At 44.4% G+C, this 15,895-nt stretch overlaps 2 protein-coding genes across 26 annotated transcripts in view; both read right to left on the minus strand.

Annotated features, from left to right (window-relative positions):
* Positions 1-166: 166 nt before the first annotated feature.
* lmf2a (lipase maturation factor 2a) lies at positions 167-6,565 on the minus strand. The gene is made up of 14 exons (XM_026999546.2): positions 6,333-6,565; positions 5,475-5,728; positions 5,345-5,373; positions 4,882-5,072; positions 4,617-4,795; positions 4,367-4,505; positions 4,026-4,160; positions 3,802-3,907; positions 3,472-3,568; positions 3,173-3,355; positions 2,440-2,608; positions 2,192-2,303; positions 1,921-2,029; positions 167-1,816 (listed from the first exon to the last, which is right to left on the minus strand). Exons 1-14 carry the CDS (start codon positions 6,424-6,426, stop codon positions 1,415-1,417), a joined length of 2,199 nt encoding a protein of 732 aa, XP_026855347.2. The 5' UTR covers positions 6,427-6,565; the 3' UTR covers positions 167-1,414.
* A 1,112-nt stretch (positions 6,566-7,677) lies between these two features.
* The window catches only part of c2cd5 (C2 calcium dependent domain containing 5), a 21,745-nt gene continuing 13,527 nt past the window's right edge, over positions 7,678-15,895 (minus strand). For 12 of the 25 annotated variants that reach the window (XM_026999469.2, XM_026999467.2, XM_026999462.2 and 9 more), the window contains 18 exons: positions 15,120-15,234; positions 14,668-14,838; positions 13,854-14,045; positions 13,366-13,552; positions 13,018-13,182; positions 12,798-12,842; positions 11,914-12,054; positions 11,691-11,754; positions 11,547-11,608; positions 11,237-11,335; positions 11,010-11,099; positions 10,349-10,436; positions 9,714-9,797; positions 9,531-9,569; positions 9,134-9,235; positions 8,210-8,403; positions 7,946-8,092; positions 7,678-7,839 (listed from right to left, as the gene is read on the minus strand). In XM_026999469.2, the coding sequence (XP_026855270.2) occupies positions 7,714-7,839; positions 7,946-8,092; positions 8,210-8,403; positions 9,134-9,235; positions 9,531-9,569; positions 9,714-9,797; positions 10,349-10,436; positions 11,010-11,099; positions 11,237-11,335; positions 11,547-11,608; positions 11,691-11,754; positions 11,914-12,054; positions 12,798-12,842; positions 13,018-13,182; positions 13,366-13,552; positions 13,854-14,045; positions 14,668-14,838; positions 15,120-15,234 (2,111 nt within the window). In that variant the 3' untranslated portion in view covers positions 7,678-7,713. The remainder of the gene's footprint in view (positions 7,840-7,945; positions 8,093-8,209; positions 8,404-9,133; positions 9,236-9,530; positions 9,570-9,713; positions 9,798-10,348; positions 10,437-11,009; positions 11,100-11,236; positions 11,336-11,546; positions 11,609-11,690; positions 11,755-11,913; positions 12,055-12,797; positions 12,843-13,017; positions 13,183-13,365; positions 13,553-13,853; positions 14,046-14,667; positions 14,839-15,119; positions 15,235-15,895) is intronic. The other 13 variants (XM_026999471.2, XM_026999473.2, XM_026999470.2 and 10 more) reach the window with 6 other exon arrangements.

The raw sequence follows: 15,895 nt of genomic DNA on the forward strand, positions 1-15,895 counted from the left end.
CAATACAGCAAAGATTGGACAACTAATTATAAAAAATGAGCGATTGTGTTCCCCTAATATAATGTTTATTTTATAGACGTACAAATATAAACACACAAAAGGTTTTTGACTGAGCTACCTTTACTCTCATGTCCCCTTCCTAAATCTCACACTGCAGAAGCACAGATCAAATAGGACTGGCTGTAGATTTATTATAAAGGATACAAAATGTGTTAAAACATTTTACAACACTCTGGAAAGTAAAAGGCTACACAAAGAAGTAAACAGCTTTTATGGGAAAAAAGGGAAGAAAGCAGTGGAGAGGAAAAGGGGTTAAACTGGTAAAGAAAGTAAAAACAGACACAAGTAACCACACTTCCATTATTCCTGGAAGATATGATGGTCCTGACAGACCAACACCTCTACTACAATAACAAGCAATAAGTAACCAAGCACAAGGCTGCTTGTTTAGGTGTTGCTTATGGCCAGGCTGTTGCACAAGCCTTTCGGAAATCACCCCACTCAAGTGCCCTAATGCATCAGCATAACATCCCAGAGGGTGAAATGTGCCCACCTACATCGGAGGATGCCACGATGAGCCAATCACATTTCACTACAGCAAACTCTGACGTGCCACCACTAGTGGATATAACTTCTAGATCTCATGGCCACTCAAGAGACCACGAGAAAGCAGAGGAACACCAAGCTTCACATCAGCCTTTGCAAGGCAGGAGGGGGACGGCTGTACCAGCAGCCTTGTCTTGGGATGAGACGTTGCATTAAATCGAAATCATTTGCGGGTTCTCATGCAGTCGTAATGAGCCTATAAAACAGCTGTGTACAAAAGCAAAAGTTAAGATTCTGTGACCGGCGTTCCTTCCAGAGAAGCCTCACAGAGTGATTGCATAAGATCCATGACCAAAAGGATGGAAAGGTCAAGATTCAACATTTTAAAAACATCTTTGGAAATGGTTTGCAGTGTGATTGTTTTTATATATGATAAGACACTATGTGTATGGGTGTGTACAGCAATTTAGGAATTAAATAAGTATCAAATTGCTTTTGATGTCAATCTTTTCATAACAATCTTTTGCTGTAGTGCCTGGAGCTGGCCTTTTATAAATAACATTTTTCAATAATTAGCATAAACAAATGCCAATTCCTCTAGCTAGATGTACATTTTAAGTGCTTTAATATAAACGAATTACCGATCCTGCTGGTAACAAAGGGATGGTGTGGAGTTCTCACCCTACTTCTGCCAGTGTTCCTGGAAATGGACATTGACAGCTCTTGAGTATGTATTGAGATACATGTATAGGACCAGTGCTAGCAAGTGCTGATAAGCTACAGGGACGGTGACTGCAGCAGTGATGACTTGTTTCTCCTCAAGTGGAGATAGTATATTAGTGCAAGGAACACAAAGGCCCCCAGCTCTTCATTTACGTTCCCCAAGGTGCCCTGACTCCTTTGAGATTTCCTCTTCTCCACTGTCATCACCATCATGCTCTTCATTCACTGGATCCTCTTCTGCCTCTCCTTTGTCCTCCCCTTCACTCTCCTTGTTCTGTTCTTCCTTTTCCTCCTTGTCCACTTCTCCACTGCTCTCCTCCTCTTGCTCCTCCTTCTCTGGTGCGTGCTGTGGAGGAGGGCTCGTAGCCAGTGGGCGGTCGTGGGCCGGAGAGCGTGAGCAGAGGCAGTTAACGAGACATATTGTAGCTGCCGAACTGAAGAGCGTCCACAATAAGAGTGGAGTAGGCACGTCCCGCGCGTGCTCGCCGATGCTCCTCAACACCCGCGGGAGCCAGGCGTCCGAGCTGCGCCGCACAGGGCCCTTATCCTACAACACACAGTGCGATGTGTTAGGCTACAGCATCTACGTAAATTGACAACAGTTAAATGAAGTTGCCTTCTGTTCACTTGTACATGCCTCATTATGCCTACCTTCAGACCATGTTGATCAAGCATGTGATTAAGGAAACCATCACCAAGGTGGACTATGGGGTAAAACTCCTCTACGTACACCCTTCTCCACCACCTCTGAGGCAATGACCTAAAAAACAGCACACACCTTGATACGAGTGCTGATCTATAGTTAGTCACATTTTGCACTGTATGTAAGCAAGTCTTTGCAGGTAACAAAATTTCAAAAGTTAGTTTGCTTAATGTGTCATCCTTGTGTGTCCATGATGGCACATTCCAAGGGAGCACTCACCCATCCTCCTTGGGTTCGGTGAACCAGTATTTGTAGCGGTGAGCACGGATGTACGCTGGAGGCTGCTGACTGAATGGATATCGAGACTCATCTCTCTGAATGAGCCTTATCACTGTAAAACATGTACACGTACACAAAAATGGGGAAAATAAACAAGTGGAGCTAGTTCAGAGCCAATGTTATTAAAGTACTGTTATACAAATCACTAGCGTCCACTGTTGCTACCAGCCTCCTAGGGTGCCGCTCACCGTCTCTCTTGCCCTGCAGGAGTCGGTAGACAAGGCTGCTGAACCAGGGGCTCTGCGTGTGCGGCCCCAGTGCTGCAAACCACATCTGCCAGTCCAGTCTAGGCTGGTGTGGGGTAACCACCAGGGGCGCTGCACTCATATTCCCTGGTTTGTACATGAACTCAATCTCCTAAAGAGCATGGGGAGGGGGGGGGTTGGTTTATAACAGAAGGTCAGTAATTACAATGCCCTGACAATATACTCTGTTCTATTGTTTTTCTTCACTCTCACATGGTTCCTATAACTTATTCTCACTATTTTTTACTGCTTGCAACCCAACAGCAACTGGCCAATGGAAATCCATTGGCTACTCAATTAGAAGACAGACTATAAACTGTACTTCTATGAAGAACTAAACCCAGAATATTTCAGATACATAATACTAAAACAGGAGAGTGTGCATGATTAGATCATTTTAGTTTAATTCTGTTAAAGGACAGACTCGTTGCTCAGAGATGACAGTACTTCCTCCTGCCAGCACTGAAAGCCTAAACAAGCTGCAGGAGCCTACATGAGCTAGTGTCTCAAGCGCCTTTATATAGTAAATCCATTTCAGAAGAAACTCTTTTCAATGCCTGGTTATTAGAATTAAGTGGCATTTTATAAACCAATTGGGTAATAAAGAAAATGCATATAAATCTGTCTAAACCAGTCTGGACTCTGTGTGAACGGATGCAAGGACTTCGTTACAGACCGTCCACGTGCTGCCGTCCATACTGCCCTCGATGATGACCTCAGGACGGCCCCCAACTCCTGTCATCCTCCTGAACAGACCGTACGAGTTGACCAGCTGGTAACGATCAGTCAGCTGAAATGCTTTCCGCACCCCTGGCCAGATGTTACTATTAGCCTCATACTCTATGTAGGTGTAGGGAACCTGCACACATGTGTGCATATACATATCAAAGAAGAAAAGTAACAAAAGTATGAATATATCTTATGTAAAAAATAAAGAGAGTATGATGCTTCCATATTGTTACCATGGCTACTGACCAAACTAATGGCAAACATGGTGGTTGCAGCTGTAGCAAAGACAGCCCACTGTACTGTGCTCCACAGACGCCAGAGCACACCCTTCACACATGCACTCCTGAAACACATGCACAGCATGCACAAGGCTTATGTAACTGTCACTATCTGTAATGCTTCAGCATTTGGTCAATGGAGGCTGAGCATCCACATTCTCCTACACTGTAGCCTCAGAGCACCATCTGGTGGACATAAGTAATTTTTCCCACATAACACCAAGTAAAGGAAAATAGATCTAAAAGCATCTTTATACACTGCTGCAGGACTTGTTAATAATATAAAAAAGGGACTCACCTGAACATGGCAGTGACAATCTCCCAGGTGAGTGAGAGAACCCCTATCCAAATACTAAGCACAACCACTGCCTTCAGAAACCTGTTAAACTCATAATGTGTAAATTCTGAGAAAGGAAGGGGGGGGAAAAAACCCACATGCACACACAAGTATAAATACTTACTGCTTGAGTGCATGATGACTAATATATGAGAGATAGCATGTCTTATAAAACATAAGTCAACCTGTATTAGAAGAAATGCTTTTCTTGTCCCATTCCACTTTAAGGTCAAAGTAGTAGACGGTCCAGTAGCCAAGGATTCCATACACAGCCAGTTCCACCAACACACACACCCACGCCATGACTGTGTGCAGGAGAGCTGTAAAAGGCAAGTATCATGGTTCTGGAAAAACATGCCTGCGCATACCGCATGATACTTGTGGATTTTGTTTTTACCCAAAAAAAATAAAAATTCAGTCAAATCAGTTTTTATGCAACAGACAACTTTCTTTCTGACACTTGCTGTATGTAAAGTATGTAAAGAGGTGGGACGGAGAGATACCAAAGAGTAAAACTAACACATACTTCTCTCTTTCTGTGGTATGTGTCGGCAGAGCCAGAAGTTGACATGCTGGTCATCGAGCAAGGAAAAGCAGAGTGTGATGGTCAACAGATTAAAGAAGTTATAATTCCCAGACAGGATAATCAGCACTTGCAGCAGGACCTGTCCAAATGCACACAGATACACACATCACCAGAGCCAATTGAATCGCCTTAGCAACACAGCTGACAAGCAAGCACACTCTGGTGGGCTGAGAAAGCAAGGCCCACCCACCTGCATATAGAAGGCAGTGAGCATGTGTCGACGGATGGGACTGAAGAAGAGGAAGGGGCCGGGGACCTCAATGACAAAGGTGCCCACCACACTCAGCTTCTGTATCCACACTGGCAACTGGTGGGCAAACCAAGCCAGTGGCGTGGGAATGCACTGAGTCTCGTAGTGATAGGTCAACGCTGTGGTCACAAAGAAAATGTCAGGGTGTCCACGAAACAATGGTTGGAGTTATGCTGCTCTGTTTACTCAGCTTCAACTCCCTGACCTGTGAGCCCCCACCACGTAGGGCAACGGCTGGTGAGCTTGACCACGCCAGAGGCGAACATCAGCCGGAAGAGTAGCCAGCGCACCAGCCAAAAAGTCACGTTATCGTGGAGGCCTGCCCTGCAGCCCCAGGGCATGTTCATGGGAGCAACAAGGATGGCCAGGAAGCCCACCTCCAACAGCAGACTATCCCTGACAGAATGAGAGGGGGAAAGAACTCACATACTATTAACTGGGCTTCACAGACAGATGATGTGTTGAAATCATTTCCCATCAGGGTGTGCATTATAGCAATGATGTTGACACAGTGATTCGCGAATGTGACTAGCCTCAGGTTTACTGTTGGCAAGAGTGCTTTGTTAACCTTGTTGCTTAGCAGCCCCACAGTGCCAAAAAAGACATGCAAATCACTTTTCTGTGAACTCAAACCACCCACCTAACAAAACACAGAACCCTATACTCACCACTGGAAATACAAGAACACCTGGCCCACCTGTAGAAACAACACTGTGAAAAAGTGCCCATACTATTAAAGCATTTGCATTCAGATGTTATCAGTGCCGCAGCTGGCCAAAATTATGCATAAGGTAGTACCTGGTAGAGTGACATATAGAGCACCCACAGCACCAGGTATACTCTGCAGTCTCTGAGGACAGGTAGCGCTGTAGCCGCTAGGCTAAGCACAGCTCCAGCCAGGCTAAGCAATTCCATGCACTGTTGAGTGTCCAGGCCAAGTCTAGGGCCGAACCACAGCAGTGTGGGGGCGTCCCGTAACTGCTCCCAGATACTTTTACCGGACACCCGTAGCATCCACCGGGCAGGCAACACGCCCTCATTGCCGTAAAGTCCTCGGGAAAAAAAAGAAAGAAAAGCGCAACAGCGTGCGCGGAGGCAGGGGGGCTTATAGGGAGAAACCTGTCAGCAAACCACCAAATATGACGAACGCTTATTTGCACAAACCTACACATGCCTTTCCGTCTGAGACCACATTTACGACCAGAACAATGCAAAATAACGGCTACATCCGTTTGCATGTCACTTCTAAAATTGTAATATTCCATTCATTGTCCGGTCTGTGAAGAGCTGTAGCTGAAGATCTAGTCCTTAAAAGCAACTAACCCTCTACTTGCTTTGGTGACAGTTTGATAGTTAGTTTAACATAGCAAGTGACTGTTAAACGAATGTAGCTAGCTATATATCCACTTTCCTGCAAAACATGAAACTACAGCCAGTGAAAACCCGAGAATATTATAGGTAGCTATATAGCTAGCTAGCTAGCTACCATATTAAAACAGTTATACCTACCCTATTAGATAGTATCTTAATTAAGTAGCATAACTAGCTAAACAGATAGCTAGCTATCCGAGCTAACTGGATAGTAGCTAAAGTCACTTCATTACGGACGGCACGGGTGAATATCAGGCGACAGAAGTAGGTTAAATCTCTTCTCACCTGGAATTTGCACATAAACAGATGCAAAGGCAAACATATAGATTGCAGACAGACACCACAAAAATATGTGCCTCGCTAATCTTGTTTCGCCCATTTTTTTCTGTATTTTTGCATATGCAGTTTGGCAAAAATAGTATTTTGTATGGACAAAGCTTCTTCAGCAGTACCCTCTATCTACGGTCTAGGCGAGAGGCTGCAGGAGACACGTCGCTCGGTAGGTTATTTTTATGGAAGCGTCAACAGAAGACATGACTGCGCCTGCGCTACTTGGCTGCAGAGAGACGTCTGGTGGTGACGGAGAAAGGTTGTCTTTAATTAACCAGGAAAAGCAGAAAAGCGACTCATATCGTTCAATAGAAGAGTTCTCGTTTAAGTATTATATATAGGATTTTTTAACGATCATTCACGGCGCAAAAATGATCACAAACACACCAGATTCCGTCTTTAACGTTGTCTTTAATTACTTCGCACCTGATCTGATTTGTCGTCAGGCAGACAAACATAAACCCGTCTGCCCACAAGCAGGCAGCGGATTGAGCAAACTCCCAACCTCGTGGTCACCCCTCGTTTCCCCTCTATACATTCAAGTGTTTCCTGGGCAGCTTGCTTTTGCCCTCTGCCCAAGTGTCCAGTTATGGAAAGGACCAGCTGGCATTGCACATGCAAGGAAAAATGGGAAGCAGGATCACCAAGTTCTAAGCACAGACAACTTTTAAACAGGAAGCATGGCCTCTCTGCTACGTGAACTAAAAAAAAGAGGAAAGAATGTCCAGGTTTTTCTTTCCTTCCTTCCCCACAATCGAAATGTGATCAGTAGTACATGATTGGAGATAACACTAAAATGACACTAGCGTGGAGCATTTGTGTACGCTGACCACAAAATGACACAGTGAGTGTATTTGTATTTCATTCCTTTGGTAGAAAAATAAAACATGGCCACTAAGTGACTCAATCTTGACACTTACAGACATTCTTCACGGAGACATACACTCTAGAAAATGTCATGTATCTCTTAGCTGCCTCAGCCTTCTATTGGACGATCGGAATGTCTACAATATGGCCCATAAATGGAAGCAATGGTGACTGTTTTCTTTTCAGAAAGGCTTTCAGTAGAAACTTTCACTCATAATAGCATACATCAACAATGGGTTTGAGCTGTAATTTCTAGAGAGTATGCCATATATGCACTCTGCAAATCAATCTACTGGAATTTTACTGGAGACCTAGGGGTCACCTTCACTTCACTTATCTTTGGAAGTCTGCTAGTTTAGTTTGTACTGCAGTGGCAGAACCAAAAACCTTTAGATTTGGAGTTTATGTTGTATGTTTTGGTTACTCTGTGGGGGGGGGGGGGTGCGCGCCGGTGTGCATTGATGTGTCTTCAGGTTCCCTCTCCGTTGCTGGAGGTTTGCACGTTTCCTGACTGTGTCTGTGAAGGTGTGGCCTCAAGCTCAGACTCCCGGATGAAAATCACAGCATCTCCACTCACATTGATAAGGCACTGAGCCTGCGAAAACACCCACACCCATACACCGAGTACAAGATAAGAGCATGAATATATCCACATGAGAGAATGTGAGTGAGCATACACATATGTATAAACAAACACTCACCTGGTTTTTGTTTGGGTTCTCCATAAACACACACTCCTTCATGCTGTAGGAGACGACAGCGTTTCCACCGAGGGCAGCCACATGGGCTCGTACCATGGCAAACACCTCAGCTATAAACGAGTGCAGGAACCCACTCACGCCACCCTCCTGACACACGTACACGTGCACGTTATTAACCAAAATATATTTCTTTTGAATGATGCACTCTGGTTTTACAAAGTTAAAGAGCATGTCTGTTGGCAGGTGAGGACAAGTGTGCATTACCTCCCGCAGCGAAGTGGTCTCTCTGATGAAAAACATGTTGATGATGCCGAGGTATTTGATAATTTTCGCTCCGGGGATGAAGGAGAGTGGCGTCATTTTCACCACAGTGATGGAGCTGCCAGGACAGGAGCGATTTGAGCGCAGAGAACGAGAGCGACCCTCTGGCACTGGACTGGCCTTCTCTAGAGAGGACACTAAGTGAGAAAGGGAGGGGAGATATCAGAAATGGCTCTAAGAGGGTGCCCGATATTTCAAGGTCAGAAATCAGAGGAAACAAACGGAGGAAAGACCAAATGGTGTGTAAGCAGTAGAATAGAAACCTGAGCAGTGCTACGGCAAACGTGGGTCATTGCACCACATGCAGACACGCTGACAAAGTGTGTGCAAAAGAATATATGAGAGAGCGAGAGAGAGAGAGAGAGAGAGAGAGAGAGAAAATGTAATATCTGCTGCAGTAATGAATTAGGTGATCAAGAAGAGAAAGGTTTTCCATTGAAGTATATGAAGGACGTCTCTTTCAACACCCACTATGCATACATAATGTATCCCTGACATAAAGCCTTTATACCGCATCATAACCTTCACTTTGCTTAGAGGCTATTAAGGTGCATGCAAGTGAGAGAGATGTCAGAGCTTAACATATGGTAATTTTTTATTTTTTTTGGTTAGGTCATGCTTATGATGCGCTTATGTAGACTTCATGATAGAGCATTCTGTGAGGTGCTGCAATACTTTAACATCATTGTGGAAAATCTCATTAAGAAAACACCATTACTACATCAAATCCCACTCTCAAAACTCTAATATTGTCCTCACTACAGGGCAGGCCTCAGCTTTCACATTCCTTCAAACAGTTTGGTTTGATCTGCATATGCAAGAATGTGTGTAAGAGACTGTCTGTGCACAGTATGAATGTGCTCCTACTTGTTTTAATTGATCCACGTCTTATGGTGTGAGCTTTCAGCCTAAGCTGCTCTATCCAGGAGCTGCATCTGTCTGTAAAGGAACTGTGATCAACTGAGGGGGCTGGGCGCGCACACACACACGGACACAGAAAACACACAGACAAACATAGAAACCGACATGCAATAACATACATGTATTCACACCAAATTGCACAGAACAAAGACACACACAAACAGAGGGATACACAAAAGAGGAAACAGAAAGAAGGGGAGAAAAAAAGAACAGAAAAGAAGGATAAAATGGATGATGCTGGAGTGTGTGTTGCAGCACCTCAAATCTGTCAGACACAGAAGGACCAGAAATCAAACCAAAACCATCAGCGTGAGACCAGCCAACCAATAAAAGGAGGACTCACCTCGGGCACTCGGTAGAGGGCCTGACACCTCAGACAAACCTGAGACACACACACACACACACACACACGCACACACACACACACACACACACAAGACTGCGGTTTAGTAAGCAGTTACCACTGCAAGCCTGGGCTGGGCTTAGGAAGACCATAAGGGTTAAAAGGGCACACACAAGGGTTTACCTTTGGCACAGCTGAGAGGGTTGGAGGGGGATTCAGCACTGAGCTCTAGAGGGAACTGAAGCTGCTCTTCATTTTCTGTAATAGCTGAGGAAGATGTTTAGTGTCAGGGATTCAGACCATCTTAAGACAACAGATTAAACTACCACCAAAGAACTAATATACTATGCAAAGCTTATTTAGTAACACAGTAATTTATCTCTCCTCCACACAAAGAAACATAGTTCTAAAAGAGCTGCGCTTAACCCACTATACACCCTTCTCGCACCTTCTAGATGCAAGATGATGCATTTTTGGTGATTGGAATGCTAAAATACTAGAAATTCAAAGTCAACTCCGGTCTAAGCCGGAGATCTGTAGAGCCGTGTAGTGTCTGCTTCAGGGAGCATGTTCATATATTTAATAGTAGCAATATTTTGTTCCATGTTTATCTTGCTTACTATGTATTTTCTAAACAAGCTTTACTCCTCAGGGCACTGTTATTATATTCCTGAGTAGTGCGCAAAGAAATGCTGACATACACACTATAATTCTATTTACTACAGCTAATAATGTTGAGCTCTAAATTTTTGCATGTCACTTGGATCTTGAAACAGACACACACACACACACACACACACACACACACACACACTCACCTTTCATAAGAGTCTTGTCTCCACTTTGTCTGCCATTCTCTTGAGACTGATCTTTATCAAAGCTCATGGCCACTGCTGTCACCGCTACCTGTTCATCAAACATGACGGACAAATCACTTGCTGGCACCGGGATGAGGGAGCTACTTGCTGTACAGCCGGGCTTCCCAGGCCATTGCTTAGGTAAACAGAGAGCAGGCAGGCAAAGAGCAGAAAGCTGAGCACCTGGCTCAGGCGTTTTAGCTGCTGCTACAGGAAAAGGATATGGGTGTGCGGGACTGCACTGAAGGTTACTTTTGTACAGTATATGCTGTCTGTTTTCTTTCTCCATTATGCCCAACTTTCTTTGGCATATACGTTTTTATGTAGGGAAACAAAACCAAAATTTACCAATACTTGACTCCCAATATTGAAACACCACAATGTTACACACAAACAATATTATGTGTTAATGGTGTCCCACAGATAAATATTATTAGGGAAGCGCTCTATGAATAAATACAATACAACAGACAAACATTATTATTATGAGGTAAGGGCGTTTACAGAAAATCATTATAAATGATGTAACAGTGTTCCACAGATTTTTATTATTATGAGGTAACGGTGTACTACAGATAAACATTATGAGGTAATGGGGATTCACAGATAAACATTTTCTCACTTGTATAAGTTCATCCTCAGGCACAGCAACAATGAAGTTCACATGACACAGGCAACAGGGCACCATAGATCGCAGCTTGAAGTACAGACTCTGTACAGGAACATGAATGCGTGCACACACGCACAGTTATAAAGAAGTCTTATTCCATAGATGACTGAAATAGATGATGAGCTCACTGTACCATGTAGGGCACAAAGGGTGTAAAAGATGGACTAGAGCAAGCTGACCTTAAGCAAGTTCTCACAGAGGTCATTGAAGATCTTATTCAGGCCCTGATTGGTCAGATTTGCATTGCTGAGGCGGAAAACCCTTACGGATGTAAACATCTACAGATAAAAGGGAAAAATACCCATCAGCACCACAGACAAGAGAGAGCAGGCTCTATAGTATCTTGTTTCCCTGAGACAGCACTCACTCTGTTCTTTCATCATGTGATTAAATGCCTTACTCTTTGCCCACTGAAGACTCAAGGAAGCTTTTTAACTGTTGGGATGTAATAGTGATTTATTTTTAAGAGTTGACAACATGTAAAAGTACCTGTAAACCTGAAGTCCAGTTATAAATCCCAGGCATGATTTCAGTGTTGCAGCTGTAAAACCCTGAGAAGCAGACCAACATAAATATGGGCATACACTTAAACGTGCCATGGAGCAGAGTGGCACGGCACAGACTGCAGGATACCTGGAGGTGTTGGGGCATCAGTAAGAAGGGAGTGAATGTCCTCAATAGCATCTGTATCATCTATCTGCGAGAGCACAGAAACAGCATTGCCAACCTTTATTCCACAGGTCTTACATTAATCCTCCACATTAATCTTCTGTGAGATAAATGTTTTTATTGAATCCATCTACACTGCTTAAATCAGCTAATCCAACCCATCTTCACCAGCATCCATGTATCCTACCTCCAGAACAAAGGCATCCTTCTTGCCGTGAGACAGGTCTAACTCTAGCACCTCGTCTGAGCTCTCCGAGTGGGAACGAAAGAGGCGGGACCTCTGCCGGGGTTCAGGGATCGGCGAGCCAATCACTTCTTCAACGAACTCCTACAAAACAAATCACACACACACACACATCAGAGAACCATTTGGTGGGCTGAAAGATAACACAAAGGAAGTGATCACTGCATTAGTTAACAGCCATAAAATAAAAGACTGAAAGATTTCCTTTATGTGTTTTGCTGTGGAGGCTGAAAAGAAGTGTTAAATGGATGGTTGATCAGTAAGTCTGTAACAAAAGTGGATCCCCAGGAGAGCGCTGTATAATTCACCAACCTCAGTTACCAGAATGTATTGCAATAGCATGATACCAATTTTGCCCATTTAAAGCCGCCCAATGAAGTTTTTTGTTCAGCAATCCAGCACCAAAAAAATCTTAGGAATCAGGGGTCATTTAGATTGTTCACTGGCCAGTATACGAGTGCTGTTTAAATACATAATGCTCAAAGGAACAAAATTCTTCAGGTTGTCCTGAGCAAAATACACTGGGCAGCCTTAAAAACGAAAAGAAAAAAAAAAAAGAAAAAAAGAAGAGCTTTCTAGCTCCCTTACCTTATATACACAAACACACCAGATTCTTTTACCATCAAAAAAATCTCACAATCCCAGCAGTAAGTAAGCATGATTAGTGTTACTGTGAGACAGAGGGTGATGGTATATTGTTGTTTGTTATTGTGTCCCCATTAAAAAGTGAGTGTAAAGAGAAGATTGCATGCTTTTAATAAGATAACAAATGGTGTGTGGGTGTGCTTGTATCTCTAATGCATAAGCGACCATGCATTAAAATGTACCGTATTGATGCTTCTGAAAGCGTCTGGGTCCAGAGTGAATAGTTTCTTCAGAGAATCAGGTCAAAGAGAAACACAGTATTGGCCAGTTAACACACAAAGGTCACTGAGGCCAAACAGTAGTGGCAGCAGCACAGAACGAACGCACATGTGCAAATGACCTTTCAATCCAACCTTCACAAACATCAGTGGTCCCTTCCAAAGTGCATGTGTGTGCTCTTACCGGAGGATTGATCTCGTAGAGCTCTTTGTTTTTGGCAATGGTGTCATTGATTTTCTTCTGCATGTTGGAGATGTGTTGCTCGTATGTGATGTCATTGGGTGTCTTCCCTGCTATTTGAATCCCTCCAGGACTGGGCAGTGCTGTCAGATACACCCCTGTCGCCGACTACAACACACAAGCAAGTTCACGCACGCAAGCACACACACACACGCACGCAAGCACACACACACACGCACGCAAGCACACACAGACCTCATAAAACAGCTAGAGGAGCTGCTGCCCAACTCATTCACGCACTGAGGAGGAGGGAGGTGGTGAGAGAGAGAGAGAGGGCAGGGCGCTACTCACAGCCAGGCCCAGCAGCATGGTGTCGCCCACGCTGATCTGCACGCGCAGGCCAAACAGCGCATTCATGCCGCGCAGCTTCAGCTTGTTGAGCAGCTGCGTGTGTAGCTCGTACTCCAGGAAGGGCAGCAGGTTGCTGATGGCGGTGGCGTTGCCCTCGCCCTGGCCCTTCTTCTTTGTCCGACACAGCCTGAAGAGGGAGTGAGAGAGACTGTACACAAGGAACCTCTGTCTGTACTTGCATTCTAATAAGGTTAGATGCTTTGTACAAAATAATTGAATACTGTTACAAAAATAAATTTACCAATTTATTTTGCCTGATTTTTTTTTATTATGGTGTAAAATGGCTCTAATCTTGGGTAAAGTTTACAGAGGTCAGTGCGAGGCTGCAAACATTTGTCCATGCAATTTCATTTTTAGCCTTTTTATCATTTTAAATGCTGATGTTTTAAATTGCATCGTGTGTGTGTCTGCATGTGTGGGTGACGCACCGGGCCTGAATCAGGCAGCCTTTGCCAGTGACGTTGGCTTCAGTGGGCACGTCTATGGTGGTGAAGAGCACATCGGGCACTTTGTGGCGCCGGCAACAGTGGCAGTACGTGAGCTGGGCTGGGAATGGCATGTTCAGCTCGTCGTATGGGATGTGACAGAAGCCGCAGGCAGGGGGTGCCACGTCTTCAAACCTGACCCATAAGCACAGCACAATAAGCACACTTCTGCTCCATATACCACACTGAAACATGCACAGCGTGCTGAGCCAGTGCCTCTGCACTCTCACATACAAATGCTTACTGTGGAAAGCATTAATAATTCACTATTAAATAATTAAATGATTGATTGGAAACAACTTAATCATGCACGTGACTAAAATAAAAAAAAAAAAAAAAATTCTCTCACTTTTAACAAAATACACAACACACACGTTCACACTCCTCATGCACACTCTCTCACACACACACACACACTCACACACACACACACACTCACACACACACTCACACACACTCACACACACACTCACACACACTCACACACACACACTCACACACACTCACACACACACTCACACACACACTCACACACACACTCACACACACACTCACACACACTCACACACACTCACACACACTCACACACACTCACACACACTCACACACACTCACACAGCCAGACCATTTATGTCTTGATTTTGAAAGGTGTTAGTGCTTGTGAAAACCATCCTGTGCCAGGCTCTGCCCACAAACCTCAGCCTAATTAGTACTGTTAAGTGAGGAGTTGTGGAGCACAGGGCTGTGAAGGACCTACCCAAGTGAAGCTGAACTACCCATAACCCCCTCGCCCTTCTCTGCCCCTGTGGTAAAGACCGATGCTTGCTGCCGTGACAACCTGTGATCTGTGTCCAGTGCGCCATCTTGCACGAAGCGGGAGCTGAGAATAGCGGCGGTGCCCGATGCTGACAAAATGCACACTTCCTCACTGCAAAAACACACACATGCACACAGAGAGCCCTGTAACTTTCATATTAGCTTCATTGTGGTGACTGTAGCTCACCAATATTGCATCACCAGGATCACTGGTTTAACTCCCAGACAGCAAGCATTCTGCTTTAATGATAATTATATAAGTCACATAAGTCATGCCGAATGCCATAAATGTACTGAAGAATTTACAGTAGTTACTGGACAATATGCCTTATGATTAATAATCAACAAATCTGTCTGGACTAACGAGGTCAAGCTGGAATGGGAGAGCTGTACCAGATGCTGGTGGACTCGCTGTAGCCCACCACAGCGTGGCAGCCCAGGGCCTTGGCGTGAGACTTGATCTCCTGACGGAGCTCCTCCCACCAAGCGTCACGCGTCTCCGGCTCGTCTGAAACACACACCAACATGGATTCACACACCTGCATGAGACATGGTGCACAAAATGTTCCCTCACTCTCACACACATGCACTAACGGGCGCTTTCTCTCTCCAAGAGCAGGGGGTTAAGGTGAACCCCTTTGCCAGTATAAAACAGACTGGAGGAAGAACGGAGTTATGATAATGAAGGTGGTGAAGAGAATGCATGTGGAATTAGTAGTTGCCATTCTCCTGACAGCTCAACCTCCTAAGCTTAGGGATGGGTGGCACCACATGATCAAACACTCATCTAAATCAGAACAATCAATCAGTTTTGCAATCATGCAGTCTGATGGGAACTGTTCACCCTCCACACTCTTCTGGGTTCAGCCAATAGCGGGGGAGTAAATTAAGGGTGAAGAAACTCGTGGTGTATAGAACTAAAAAGAGGACGACAGAGTAATGATACTGAGAGGAATGAAAAGTAAACAAAAAAACTTAAAAGGCTACAGTCACCAATTTCCACTCACATTAGTTGTACTCCTAATAATGCATTAACGAAAGATTAAAGTTTTGTGCTAGTCTAATCCTAATGTACTAAAATCTGTGCTGGTTTATCCCATTTAAGGTACTAAACTCTTTAACCAACATGCTCCTAAACAAGGAACTGTGTATGCTGGGAGTGTGTGCGC

The sequence above is a fragment of the Electrophorus electricus genome, chromosome 4, assembly GCF_013358815.1.
Source record: "Electrophorus electricus isolate fEleEle1 chromosome 4, fEleEle1.pri, whole genome shotgun sequence".
NCBI lineage: Eukaryota > Metazoa > Chordata > Actinopteri > Gymnotiformes > Gymnotidae > Electrophorus > Electrophorus electricus.

Excerpts from the sequence above, each read along its gene's own strand:
- lmf2a (XM_026999546.2), bottom strand. The coding sequence starts at position 6,426 with ATGGGCGAAACAAGATTAGCGAGGCACATATTTTTGTGGTGTCTGTCT. Across the intron at positions 5,729-6,332 it reads TGTTTATGTGCAAATTCCAG|GACTTTACGGCAATGAGGGC; the intron begins GTGAGAAGAGAT and ends TTTTTTCCCGAG. Across the intron at positions 3,569-3,801 it reads ATTGTCACTGCCATGTTCAG|GAGTGCATGTGTGAAGGGTG; the intron begins GTGAGTCCCTTT and ends CATGTGTTTCAG.